General features: G+C 31.6%; 3 protein-coding genes across 3 annotated transcripts in view; 1 reads left to right on the top strand and 2 right to left on the bottom strand.

The window, feature by feature from the left end:
• LOC106106699 (fumarylacetoacetate hydrolase domain-containing protein 2-like) overlaps positions 1-4228 on the bottom strand; it is a 7767-nt gene extending 3539 nt beyond the window's left edge. Inside the window, exons 1-2 of the mRNA XM_013287327.1 lie at positions 3726-4228; positions 1376-1592 (exon numbers count right to left, since the gene is read on the bottom strand). Coding sequence (XP_013142781.1) covers positions 1376-1592; positions 3726-4006 — 498 coding nt within the window. The 5' untranslated portion in view covers positions 4007-4228. The remainder of the gene's footprint in view (positions 1-1375; positions 1593-3725) is intronic.
• A 797-nt stretch (positions 4229-5025) lies between these two features.
• On the bottom strand, positions 5026-5819 carry LOC106106520 (39S ribosomal protein L35, mitochondrial). Its single transcript, XM_013287114.1, has 2 exons — positions 5675-5819; positions 5026-5603 (listed from the first exon to the last, which is right to left on the bottom strand). The coding sequence occupies exons 1-2, from the start codon at positions 5694-5696 to the stop codon at positions 5101-5103; spliced, it is 525 nt and encodes a 174-aa protein (XP_013142568.1). The 5' UTR covers positions 5697-5819; the 3' UTR covers positions 5026-5100.
• A 203-nt stretch (positions 5820-6022) lies between these two features.
• LOC106106757 overlaps positions 6023-12020 on the top strand; it is an 18847-nt gene continuing 12849 nt past the window's right edge. The window contains exons 1-7 of the mRNA XM_013287405.1: positions 6023-6118; positions 6500-6687; positions 7057-7213; positions 7907-7997; positions 8955-9026; positions 10230-10399; positions 11133-11259. Coding sequence (XP_013142859.1) covers positions 6074-6118; positions 6500-6687; positions 7057-7213; positions 7907-7997; positions 8955-9026; positions 10230-10399; positions 11133-11259 — 850 coding nt within the window. The 5' untranslated portion in view covers positions 6023-6073. The remainder of the gene's footprint in view (positions 6119-6499; positions 6688-7056; positions 7214-7906; positions 7998-8954; positions 9027-10229; positions 10400-11132; positions 11260-12020) is intronic.

Consider the following 12020-nt stretch of genomic DNA (forward strand, 5'->3'; position numbering starts at 1 on the left):
CCCCCCCCCCCGGAGTCTGCCGTTGAACATCAAATGTACAATACTTAATATTTATTTACAAATTTCTTTATATTATATTGCATTTAAATAACGAATAGCTGAAGGATAAAATTCGTGTTTAGTCCATTTTTGTATTAAGGTTTCCGCAATTATTGGAAATTACAAATTTTAAATTAAAAACGTACGCATTCGTCATTTTTTTATTTTTGCATTACAACTAGATGTTGACGAAATCATCAATATATCGAGTACATAAAAAAGGGGGATGAATCGCATGTAACAAGAAGGACGTTAGTAGTAGCACCAGTAGAGGTAGACTTAGAAAGAGATGGATTACGTGAAAGGTGGCATGATCAAGAAGGGAGTGACTGAGATGACGAATGACAGAGTTATTTGGAGAACTTTACGGGAGTAGCATAAGGTAAGGGAGACAATAACATTAGGGACATTTTTTTTCTAAAGTTTAACATTATATGGCCAGTATCCTGTACGTTTATGATGTAAATTATTCCATCTGCGGTCCACCTACGCGCATTACGAGCTGCCAGCTTAATTTACTTCAATAATTGACCCCAATTTGCCTGCCACTGAGGTCACATCGCTCCGTGATTCATGAGACATTTTCATTGCGATTACGTATTTAGTCTACGGCTTGTATAAAAAAAAAACGAAAAATACGGTGCGATGTTTAATTTTTTTTAATAATAGATGGCGTTGATTTCAACTTAAAACGGAAATGGAAATCGTGAAATTCGTTTGAAAGTTTTTTTTCGTATTTCAGATACAACGCGGCTAAATTTTAACAACGGAGTGGACTTTGGCTGATCGTCGAGGTTAAAATAGAAAAAAAACGTTCCGTGATGAAAAAATCTTCCTTATGTCACGAAATTCATTTAAATTTAATGGTTAAGTTTTTTTGTAATGAATAGAATTGTATATTAATAAATTACTAATTGTTGTTTATTTTATCACATTGGCTAAAGGATCTTCGAATAATCATGATATGTTTTTAGCAATTTTTCACCCCCCATACCCTCTTTAATAGCATGTAGTGCGATTTTAGAAAAAATAGACATGCTAAAATCATGACTATATTTTACAATCAATATTAAACATTTCAAAATAATATTTAATTTAGATACAAAACAATGCTCAAAAACTCAATCTAGCGTAAAGATAATGCATCCCACATTGTTAGAAAAATATGGAATGAAACGCTACTTAGGTGACGTCACCAAAATCGATGGACAAATAAAAAATCTATTTTTTTGTCGATAAAACTACTTAACATCGATCTTTAAGAATTAGTGACCATCAATACGTCAATTAATAAATTTTACCGATATTAGTAAAAAAAAATATAAAAAAATTTTACCTTAGTAGACTCACGAAGACGAACAGCAGCTCCTGGTCCAATAACAGTACTCGAGAATTTACTAAAAATAATCGGTACTTCAGGTGGTTTTAAATTCTGTTCCTCGCAATGGTCCTTGTAGTTTAGACCGACGCAGAGCACTTTGTCCATACCATGTATGGGCGCTACTAAGTTCACTGAATTCAAAGGTATCGGATCTGGATTCGTACATACTATCCTTGAAACAAAAAAATATTGTTAAAAATAAAAAAAATGTGCAAGATACATAAGTTTTTTTTTTTTTACATACACCTAAACCCCTTTACTTTCTCATCTTTATATTCGTATATGCAAAAGTAACAAAAAAATTGCAATAAAAGGATGTGCTTCTCATATATTTAGTAGTATTTTCCCTCACGACTCTGTCAGAGAGCAATTAAATAAAAACTTAGTAAATAGGCTATATGTTATAACAGACTATGCTCTATATCTGTGCCAAATTTGATTGAGATTTGTTCAGTAGTTTGCCTAAACGGTTGGATGGAAGGATGTTTGTTAGAGGTTGAAGCCTTTCAACCTCTAACATCCTTCCATCCAACCGTCAATCTAAACTTTGACCTTATGATACAATCAGATTGTAATCAAGTCAATCATTGTAAGAGAATCAGATAAAAATTTATTGTCTCTCAAATACTTCTAATATTATTAAAGCTAATTTTGAGATGGATGGTTTGAACTTGTAGGCAAAAACGGATCTCAATAAAAATTGACATAGATATAGAGGGTAGTCTGGAAGAACACATTGGCTATTTACTTTTGTTTTTAATTTTATTCAAACATAATCACAAGAGATAGCTGGTTAATTTACAATATTTTACAATTTTCGATTCTAGGGAGGGTACCCCTCGCTGCGAACCTTGATTCTCATATCTATACTATTATAATAAAACATAAACATACACTTCTTTGTTGACGTCAGCAATAACAGCATATTTTCGTATAATCCTTTAATAAAAACCCCTATCCTTACGTCACACTTTAGGCTATATATTTTCACGTCATTAAACTTAGGGGGTAAATATTTTAGATAAAAACCCTAATGTGGAAAAGAGACCATAAGTTGCTGCCAACATCAAGGAAGCAAATTGCCAAGGTTTGTCATGTTATGTCATTTTGACATTTGCTAATGATACATTGACAAATGTAAACAATAAAATAAAATTTTCATAATTCCATGCGGATGTAGCCACACGGGAACAGCTAGTCTATAATCTATAAATAATGTATTCCGGTATTGTAGTCAATCCTATCCTATTATTTTAATGCATTTCAACAACCATTTAACAATGTTTACAGATGACTTAATCTCAAGGACAAGAGTACACTGATAAATAGATAATATCAACTACATTTTACAGACTATAAATAACTAAATATGTTTTTATAAAAATGTATTTTATAAAAACATATTTAACTGGTAAATGAAATCATTCCTTTTATGTTAGAAAGAAATTATTACAATTTTAACAATGACTTGCTATTGCTTGCGTCTTCATTCACATGAAATTGAAAAAAAATATAAATTACCTTTCTAACGGTGAAAGAATTTTTAAAATCCGCCCAGTAGTTTTTGAGTTCTTTCAAAACAGATAAAAATAAAAATCTTGCCTCTTTATAATCTTAGTATAGATGAAAAAAATGTTACTCTCACTCTCTTTGTAACTATTTGACAAACTAATAGATCAAAATACTCCAAAACATGCAAAAAAGATTTAGAAACAAAAAAATGATGCTGAATAATTGCTAGAGAAGTTTTTTTTTTTAAATGCAATTCTCATGTCCACAGTAGGCATTTTGTGCCAATAAACACCATATGACACTCAGGGTAAGAGGACCAACAATGATACCTCATTTGTCAAATTAAAATGGATTTACATTCAAGACACTACCCTTTACCAGTTATGAAAAATGGAGGAAGATATTTTTTGTAAATCGATAACAAGTTACGAGATTACCCATGCAAAGTTTAGATGGATGTATGGAAGTTTGTTAGTTTGTAGCCAAAAAGCTGAATGGATCTCGATGAAATTTGGCTTAGATGTAGAGGATAGTTTAAAAAAAAAATTATATAGTGACAGAGTCATGGGTGAAAGCTAGGATAAGTTAATCAAATGTATTTAAGGTACGAGATTGGTTTTACTCTGTAAAACTATTTCTAAATGGGTCAGCTTGAGCTGTAAAATGATTTCTCAAAATCAAGAAATAAGTTTACAAAGTCTTCTATTAAGTCCAGGAGAAGCAACATTAACATTCAAATGTTAAAACTTGGACTGAAAAGTTTAAGAAAATATTTATAGAAAAATCAACTTACTTTCGCACTTTATGTAGAGAGTCGGTTTTTAAAATATCTAGCAGCGTATACGGTAACGTTGGATCGGCTTTATTAACTTCAACCAGATTATCACCTATTAAATATCCGACATGAATGTCACAGGGGCAATCTTTGTAACTAAATTGCACGAGTTTCATGTTTTTTCTTGTTCCGACGGAAAAGTGTCTATTTACTTCAAATGCTGATGATTTATTGATGTAATTCTTTAAAGGAAACTGACTTTTTATTGACGTTATCGCACGTTTCAAGATATAAGTCATGTTGGTACGTCAGCGTTCAACAAGTTTTCACACTCGATTTTCGAGCAGTATCAAAACAAAACAACAGAGGTTACGCAACAATTTATACATGTCATTTGATGTAAGAGTTTATCAGTTTTTCGTACATTTATTGATTGGGTTTAAAATTAGCATATATCTATATGTAAAATTTATTAAATAAACCTAAAAAGAAAATCCATGAATATTGAATATTGTCACATGAGTTTTCTTTTCGCTCTTTCTTTTTACTTTTTTGACCAACTTCCCAAAAGAAGGAGGTACTCAATTCGTCTGTATGTTTTTTTTGTGTAGCAATTTTACAATTTGCAAACTTTGAGTGTTTACACGCAGATACTGGGTAGGTCTAGGTTTGTCGCAAAAAACGAAAATTAAAAATTAATGTTTAATCCGATGTTGTTCCAGCCCACATATGTAAATGATTATAACAAAATAGTACGAGCAACTAAACAAAAAAGAGTAATTCGAGTTAAAATAAGGGAAATAATAGTTATTAATTTTAAATGTCCCAAGTTATATCAATATTTGTGGAAAATCTTATGCGTATGGTAACACCATTAAAAATATCTTTCATTTCATCTTGACATATTTAATTTCGTTCAGAATCATGTGCATAAATATTAAATTATGTAAATGTAGTAAACCTAGTAAGCATTAGAATAATTTTAATCAAGTAATTCTATGATGAAAATTATTTACATCTCACCAAACTTAGAATTACAAATGTGTAGGTTAAGATGAGTGATTGAAGTTACTCCAGATCTTTAAAACGGTTTACCGAATTTCCATGAGACGCACAAACCTAAATCTGGAGTAACACCTACATAGACTACTTAAAAAAAAATGTACAGTTGTAAGTTGTAAAAAATTCTCTCATAAATTAATATCAAACTCTTCAGCATCATAATCAGGTTACGAAATAAAAAAACCTCCCTTCCCAATCATTCCATGTCTATATGGAAATGGTCAAGCAGAAAGTAATATGAATTTAAACAAATTTATTAAAATGTAGATTATAACATTTATTTGAAATGAACCTTATCATGACTACAAAATATATAAGATAGATCTCAAAATTAACATCTGGGCTTCTTTCTAGTTAGATAAAATTCTTCTCTTGTGTGGTAAGGTGCATAGGGGTCATCAACATAATATTTAGGTCTCTTCCAAAACTTAGTCACCATTTTGTCAAGTAAAGTACTTTGTGTGGAATTACAGAAGACATGTTGCCTTAATCTTCTCTTCTGCGGCTGTGATTTTTTCCATAATTTCTTATGTCTACCAATTTTCGTTCTAATCCAACCACCCCAATGGAGTCTAAAGAATCTTTTAACTGCTGCTTTTACAGTTTTCCTTTTACCTTTGTTAATACTAAATTTAGTCACAGTTCGTACTGGAACTTGATTAAAGTTAGAAGATAAATCTAATATTGTTTTGTTGTTGATTAAATTTTCCTTGATTATTGGGACAGTACAAATAAAGTTGTTCCTTGTATTAATTGCTGAGAAGTTCCTTACATCTTGATGAATTATTTTGCTAGCATTTGGGTAAGTCAGACGTAGAGGGAGTCCTCGAAAAGCTGAAAGATGTTAATTTAGAGGTTATAAAATATTTTAGAATCAAGAGCTAAATAATTCTTACCATATTTACCAGAAAATGCACAACGTATCATTATATGGCTTAAAATATGCTTGGTTTTTGCTTATTAGAGAGGAAAATAGGTTTTTTTACATAATAGCCATTCCGAAGGGAAAACAAATCGAATCGAAGTCAAAATGGCAAATGTCAAAGTACTGTACTGTCAAAACACGGCAAAGATCAAAAAGTCATATAATACGAGACAAAAGTAGCCAAAAATAAACAATTTATTCATTAAATACAATTACATTTTAAAGCTATTCATTCAAAACATAACATTAAAGTAAACTGATCAACTAAAATTTCTTTTATTGGATAGGACAGAATCTTGTCATCTGACAGTTGATATAATGGTTTTCCAATTTTGACAGCTAGTTGTCAGGCCATAGTGGAATAAGTTTGGTGCCGAAAATGTATAAATTCAGGACTCATTTAGCAAATCCAAATTTAATATTGGTATGTATAGTTTCTTATTGCTTTTCTTAATGATATTGATCACAATATATCTAAAAAATACCTTCTCCATACTAACATAATCCCGATTGAAGTTACTACTATTTATGTTTTGATCGAACTTTAACTCCATGTATTTGCAATGTTTTGGGCTTTATTTAATCTAATATGTAATACAATTTATAAACCACAGTTATTATAACTATGTTAATCAAAATATGAACTTTGTTGTTGTTGTCCCTTACATAACATCAAAGCAATGTCATTTTCGTAATAAGTAACCTATAATTACAACAGTCGGATGAAAAAAGCTGAATAAAAATAAAAATTCATTTGGCCTATTTACTTTACTTTTACTTACGTGCTTTATTTTATTTATTTCAGGTGAGAAAGCAAATAGGTGATGCATCATGCACCGCACTCGTTGTAATGCGAGCGCCGCGCCGCACGTATGCTCAGTTTGATAAAGATGCCTGTCCACCCCCACCTAAAGTACCACCAAAATCCCGGAAGGTTCTATGGACCGCTGTGGGAGCTACAATTCTTACAGGAGCAGCGGTTGTGTATGCTAAGTAAGGATACATTTAATTTTTAAAACCCAATAACCGGTACCATAGATAATTAAAAATACATAGGCAATTAAAGGATTTGTCATTAGAGAAGAGTTATTACAAATAGTAACCCCTTGTTTTGATGCACTATTCTGTACTATTTTATAACAGAGCAGAATATAGAGTAAGGATGGTAAATTGGAATCAATTTTACTTTTTTTAAACTTTTTTATGGTACTAGATGGCAAATGAAGAAGTGGACACCTGAATTGGCTGAAATAGAAAAGCAACCATTGCCCATAGACATTCAAAATTAAAGTTTTGTTGTCTATGTTTAAGAAATTGTGGAAAATAGATATGTAATAACCAATTTACTTGTTTGTTTTACAGAAGCAGCCCAGATGCTAGGAATTGGTTAGAATCAAATGCTCCGTGGGCTAATAACTTTATAGCACTAGTTTATCAGGAGAATACAACATATTGGAAGGCAACCACAAACCAAATCAGCAGAGTAACCACAGCTATTAGTAATTTCATGTTTGGAAAGGTAATTATTATGATTTGGATATTTTAAATGTATTATTAAAGGACAAAACTAAAATTATAACATTAGGGCCTGTCCTACCAAATTGTAAATTGTCTAATAACAATCCAACATGTAAAATATAAAGTCCTGGAATGGCGGCCACGGACAGGTCGACGCAGCGTGGGTAGGCCTCCCGCAAGATGGACCGATGATCTGGTCAAGGTTGCGGGAGTATCCTGGATGCGGGGGGCACAGGACCGATCATCGTGGCGATCGTTAGGGGAGGTCTATGCCCAGCAGTGGACGTCATATGGCTGAATAGTATGTAAAATATGTGGTGGAAATATCAGATTTTGTTCGCTTATCTGATAGTAATGACATTTTTAAGCTATCTGAGTCTCTATCAGCAAGTGGTGGGACAGGCCCATAATGTGGTTAAAAGCAAACTTTTATGCACTTGTCATATATTTTCCATTATACTAATATTATAAAGAATGATTTGTATTTTTGTATGGAAATAACTCAAAAACTATTAGGCGGGTTTTAATTTTTTTTTTCACCATTAGAAAGATAATTTATCTGTGAGTAACATAAGCTACATTTTTATTATTTTTATTACACACCCGCTAAGTTGCAACAGTTAGTTCTTATTTTAATTAATAACAAGTCTAACTATTTAGTTTTTTTTATTTAATATTGCGTTATTATTTTCAGGAAGGTGTATCCCCGCTCGATTTCCAACAAAGATCCGAACAGGATTTAGAAAAGGATGCGGTAGAACATTTTACTAAAAAAGATTATGAATGTAAGTAACTAACATATATTTAACTATGTAACTATTGTATTGTTCAAATACATGAATACTAACAGCCTTATAAATAAAAATGATATAAAGTTAATCTTAGGAATCATCAGCTCCCTATACTTCCCCACCGAGGGGCTCGGAGCCTACCCTAATAAGGGATGACTAGGCCATAGTCAACCACACTGGCCCACTGCGGGTTGACTTCACACATATCATTGAATTTCTTCACCGATATGTGCAGGTTGCATCACAATGTTTCCCTTCACCATTGGCTCTGTGGTAGCACTTGACTTTTAATCTACAGGTCTTGGGTTCGATTCCGCTGTACTAATTTGATTTTCGATTTTCATACATACATAATTTACCCGACGTTCTTACGGTGAAACTTAGGAATAAAGTGAGTTATATTAGTACACTATTAGTACAAATTTTGCGTATTCAGTTTATTCCTAAGTATAACTTTGTACTGCGTTTATTTGTAAGGCTGGTATTGTTTTCATATTAAATATATTTTAATCTTTTCATATTTTGATTTTACTTTTAATGAATGATTGAAAATCTTGTAAAAATTATTAATTATTTCATTAAAATTTATATAGTCATTGGTCATCCATTTCACATGTACATAGAAATTTTGGAACCCTCCTTCTAGGGATATATATATATTAAGCAAAATTGAAATTTTTCAAATATCATTATTATACAAATAAAATAATATTACCAAAACTACAACACAATTAGATGCAAGAAACGCAAAAAATAAAATAAAAACATCAATGACATAAGTAGTGGAATAGAAAAAAAAGTTATTTCATCTTTTTTTTTTTATTTCATCGTTCAGAAAATAAATTAAATCGGCTAATTTTAATCTTTTGTGATTTGTGTTTTGTAACCCTTTTTTATATTTCATGTAATTAATTTTCATTATAACTAACAAATAATAAAATTATCTAACAGTGCCCCCTCCGAAATTCGAACCATTGTACGTTCAAGAGAAACCTCCCGTGAGACCAGAACTTGAGACAAAGGGTAAATATACTATAGTAATTAAGTAATCATACTTCATACTAATATTATAAATGTGAGATGGATGGATGGATGGATGTTTGTTAGAGTTTGTAGCGTAAACGGCTAAATTAATTGTGATGAAATTTGGCATAGTCGTGGAGGATAGTCTGGAAGAACACATAGGCTACTTACTTTAGTTTTTTTTATACCACGAGGGCAAAGTCGTAGACGAAAGCTAGTAATATATTAAATAGGAAAATAATAATTCACACAAAAACTGTTGTGCTGATATTATAAATTTCTTTCACTATTAGAAACGTAATTTTTCTGTGAGTAACATAGGATATATTTTGTATTATTATTTAAATTCACGCGGGCGTAGTCGCGAGCAACAGCTAGTAAATATTCTTACGATGAAGGAAAATATTGAAATCTGCACATATCGCAGAACAGAGCTAATGATGGGAAAAAAATCTTTACTATATCTTACTAATATTGTAAACTAGCTTAGGACCGCGACTTCGTCCGCATGAAATTAAAAATAAAAAAATCCTATATCACTGATAGCGTAGCTTTCTAATGGTTAAAGAATTTTTGAATTCGGCCACGTTTTATTTGAGTTTTTTCAATACATACAAAAATCTAATTTTTCCTCTTTATAACAGTATAGATAAAAAAGCATAAGAAAAAGTATAACCTATGTTACTAAGTTATAACACAGCTTTTTAATGGTGAAAGAATTTAGAAATAGGCCTAGTAGTTTTTGAGTTATTTCAATACATGCAAAAATACAAATCTTTCAACAATATACACTAGTATAGACAATAAAAGTTTATTTTTTTAATCTTTAATTATTTTTATTACTAGCTGATTCCGTGCGGCTTCATCCGCATGAAATAATGATTTTTTATTGTTTACATCTGTCAAATTATCAATAGCAAATGTCAAAATGACATGACAAACCTTAGCAATCTTGCTTTCTTGATGTTGGCAGCAGCTTATGGTATCTTTCCCACATTAGGTTTTTATCTAAAATATTTACCCCCTAAGTTTAATGTCGTGAAAATATATAGCCTAAAGTGTGACGTAAGTGTAGGGCTTTTTATTAAAAAAGTAATATTCAAAAATATGCTGTAATTGCTGACATCTTAGGCAACAAAGAAGTGTGTGTTTACGCTTTATTATAATAGTATAGATTGTAAAATATAATATTATTGTTTATAGTAACATTGATTCAAACGGAGCAATGTCCGCCTCAGCAGCCGCCTCCAGTTGTCATCACTAAGGATATGGTGGAACTGGAACATGATATGCACGAGAACACTAAGAAAGCAATCGACAACTACAAACAGGCAAAGAAATACTGCATCGACTATAATAAAGCACTTTATGCTGTAAGTAACCCATACTATACTAGCTGTTCCCCTGCGGCTTTACCCGCACGAAATTATGAAAACTTTTGTTGTTTACATTTGTTAAATTACCGTTACCATAATAACCTTGCTTCTTAAATGTTGGCTGGTAGTTTATGGTCCCTTTCCTAAATACGGGTTTTTTTCCAATTTTTTACGCCCTAAGTTTAATGTCGTCAAAATATATAGTCTAAAGCGTAACGTAAGTTTAGGGCTTTTTATTAAAAAAAAAAATATATTCAAAAATATCTTGTAATTGCTGACATCTTAGGCAACAAAGAAGTGTGTGTTTACACTTTATTATAATAGTATAGATTGTTGCAAAGCAATTACAGTATATTTTTGAATAATTCTTTTTTTAATAAAGCCCTACACTTACGTCACGTTTTAAGCTATTTTTACGCTATTAAACTCAGAGGGTATATTTTAGAAAATTCCGTCATACTGGAAATGAACCAAAACAGTCAATAGCACCAAAATTGCTATGGTAACGGTAAGTATTAGCTAATGGAAAACCCATAATTTAAAATAACGTAAAAATATATAGCCTATTGACTAACGTAAGTGTGAAATTTTTTGTTAAAATACGAATAATTCATAACTAAAAATGTTTTGTTATTGCTGATATCTGCCGTAAGCAAATTAAGTAATTACTAAAACTATTTACTAAGTTTAAGTGTCATTATTTAGTAGTGATTTTTAAAATATTTTGTAGATAGTAGAATCTCCTATTGAGGATTTGGACAAGAAGAACTTCTCGTCTCTAAGAGGAGCTCAGAACGAACGCGACAACTTGAAGAAGAAGGCTCATGATTCTGCTTCTAAAGCCAGATGTGCTATTGGTAAGGATATTCGAATATTTTATGGCTAGAAAAGCTAGATTTTATGCCTTTATGTTGTTAAACAAATACTTCTATTCTTATTTCATTACTAAGTTTTGATATATATAATTTTTTTTATATTATGACGTGGCAAACAAGCAAGCGGACACCTGAATCCACCAAAATAGCGAAGCGACCTCTGCCCATAGACAGTCGTAATAGCGGATGCACTGTCTGTCTTTAATCAATAAAGGAGGAGACGCACATAAAGATGTTTCCCCTTCCTATGCGTCTCCTCCACCGTCAAATCCACTTTTCCTTATCATCCTTTCCTCTTAAGAAAAGGGTGGAAAGCGAAAGGGACTTAAATGAGGCCTCCGGCACTACAGTCATCAGACTGTACGCGGAATTGCTTCCACTTCACGCCTATCTGTGGTCGTGGTATTGCTGGGGCGAGTCCTGTGCGAAGATGCTAAAGCGGGCTACCACTGTTAAACTGCATTTCGTATCTTTCAAATGTCAAAATTTAAATGCATAAATATAAGACGGCTTGTAATTGGCTTAGTACTAATAAGTAACCATGGAAAATGGCTTTGCTATAATAGTAGTTTTTGTCTCTTTCCCGGATGTCGGTTTTTCCCAATACATTTACTCCCAAAATGTAGTAGCGTGAAAATTTATAAATTGTAAGTGTGAATAAATGTAAACTAGTACCATCGTTTTCATCAGCTTTATTTATATTTACAGAAAATATACAATTTATTATCCCTTACATTTTTTAC

This window comes from Papilio polytes, unplaced genomic scaffold, assembly GCF_000836215.1.
Source record: "Papilio polytes unplaced genomic scaffold, Ppol_1.0 DF822178.1, whole genome shotgun sequence".
NCBI lineage: Eukaryota > Metazoa > Arthropoda > Insecta > Lepidoptera > Papilionidae > Papilio > Papilio polytes.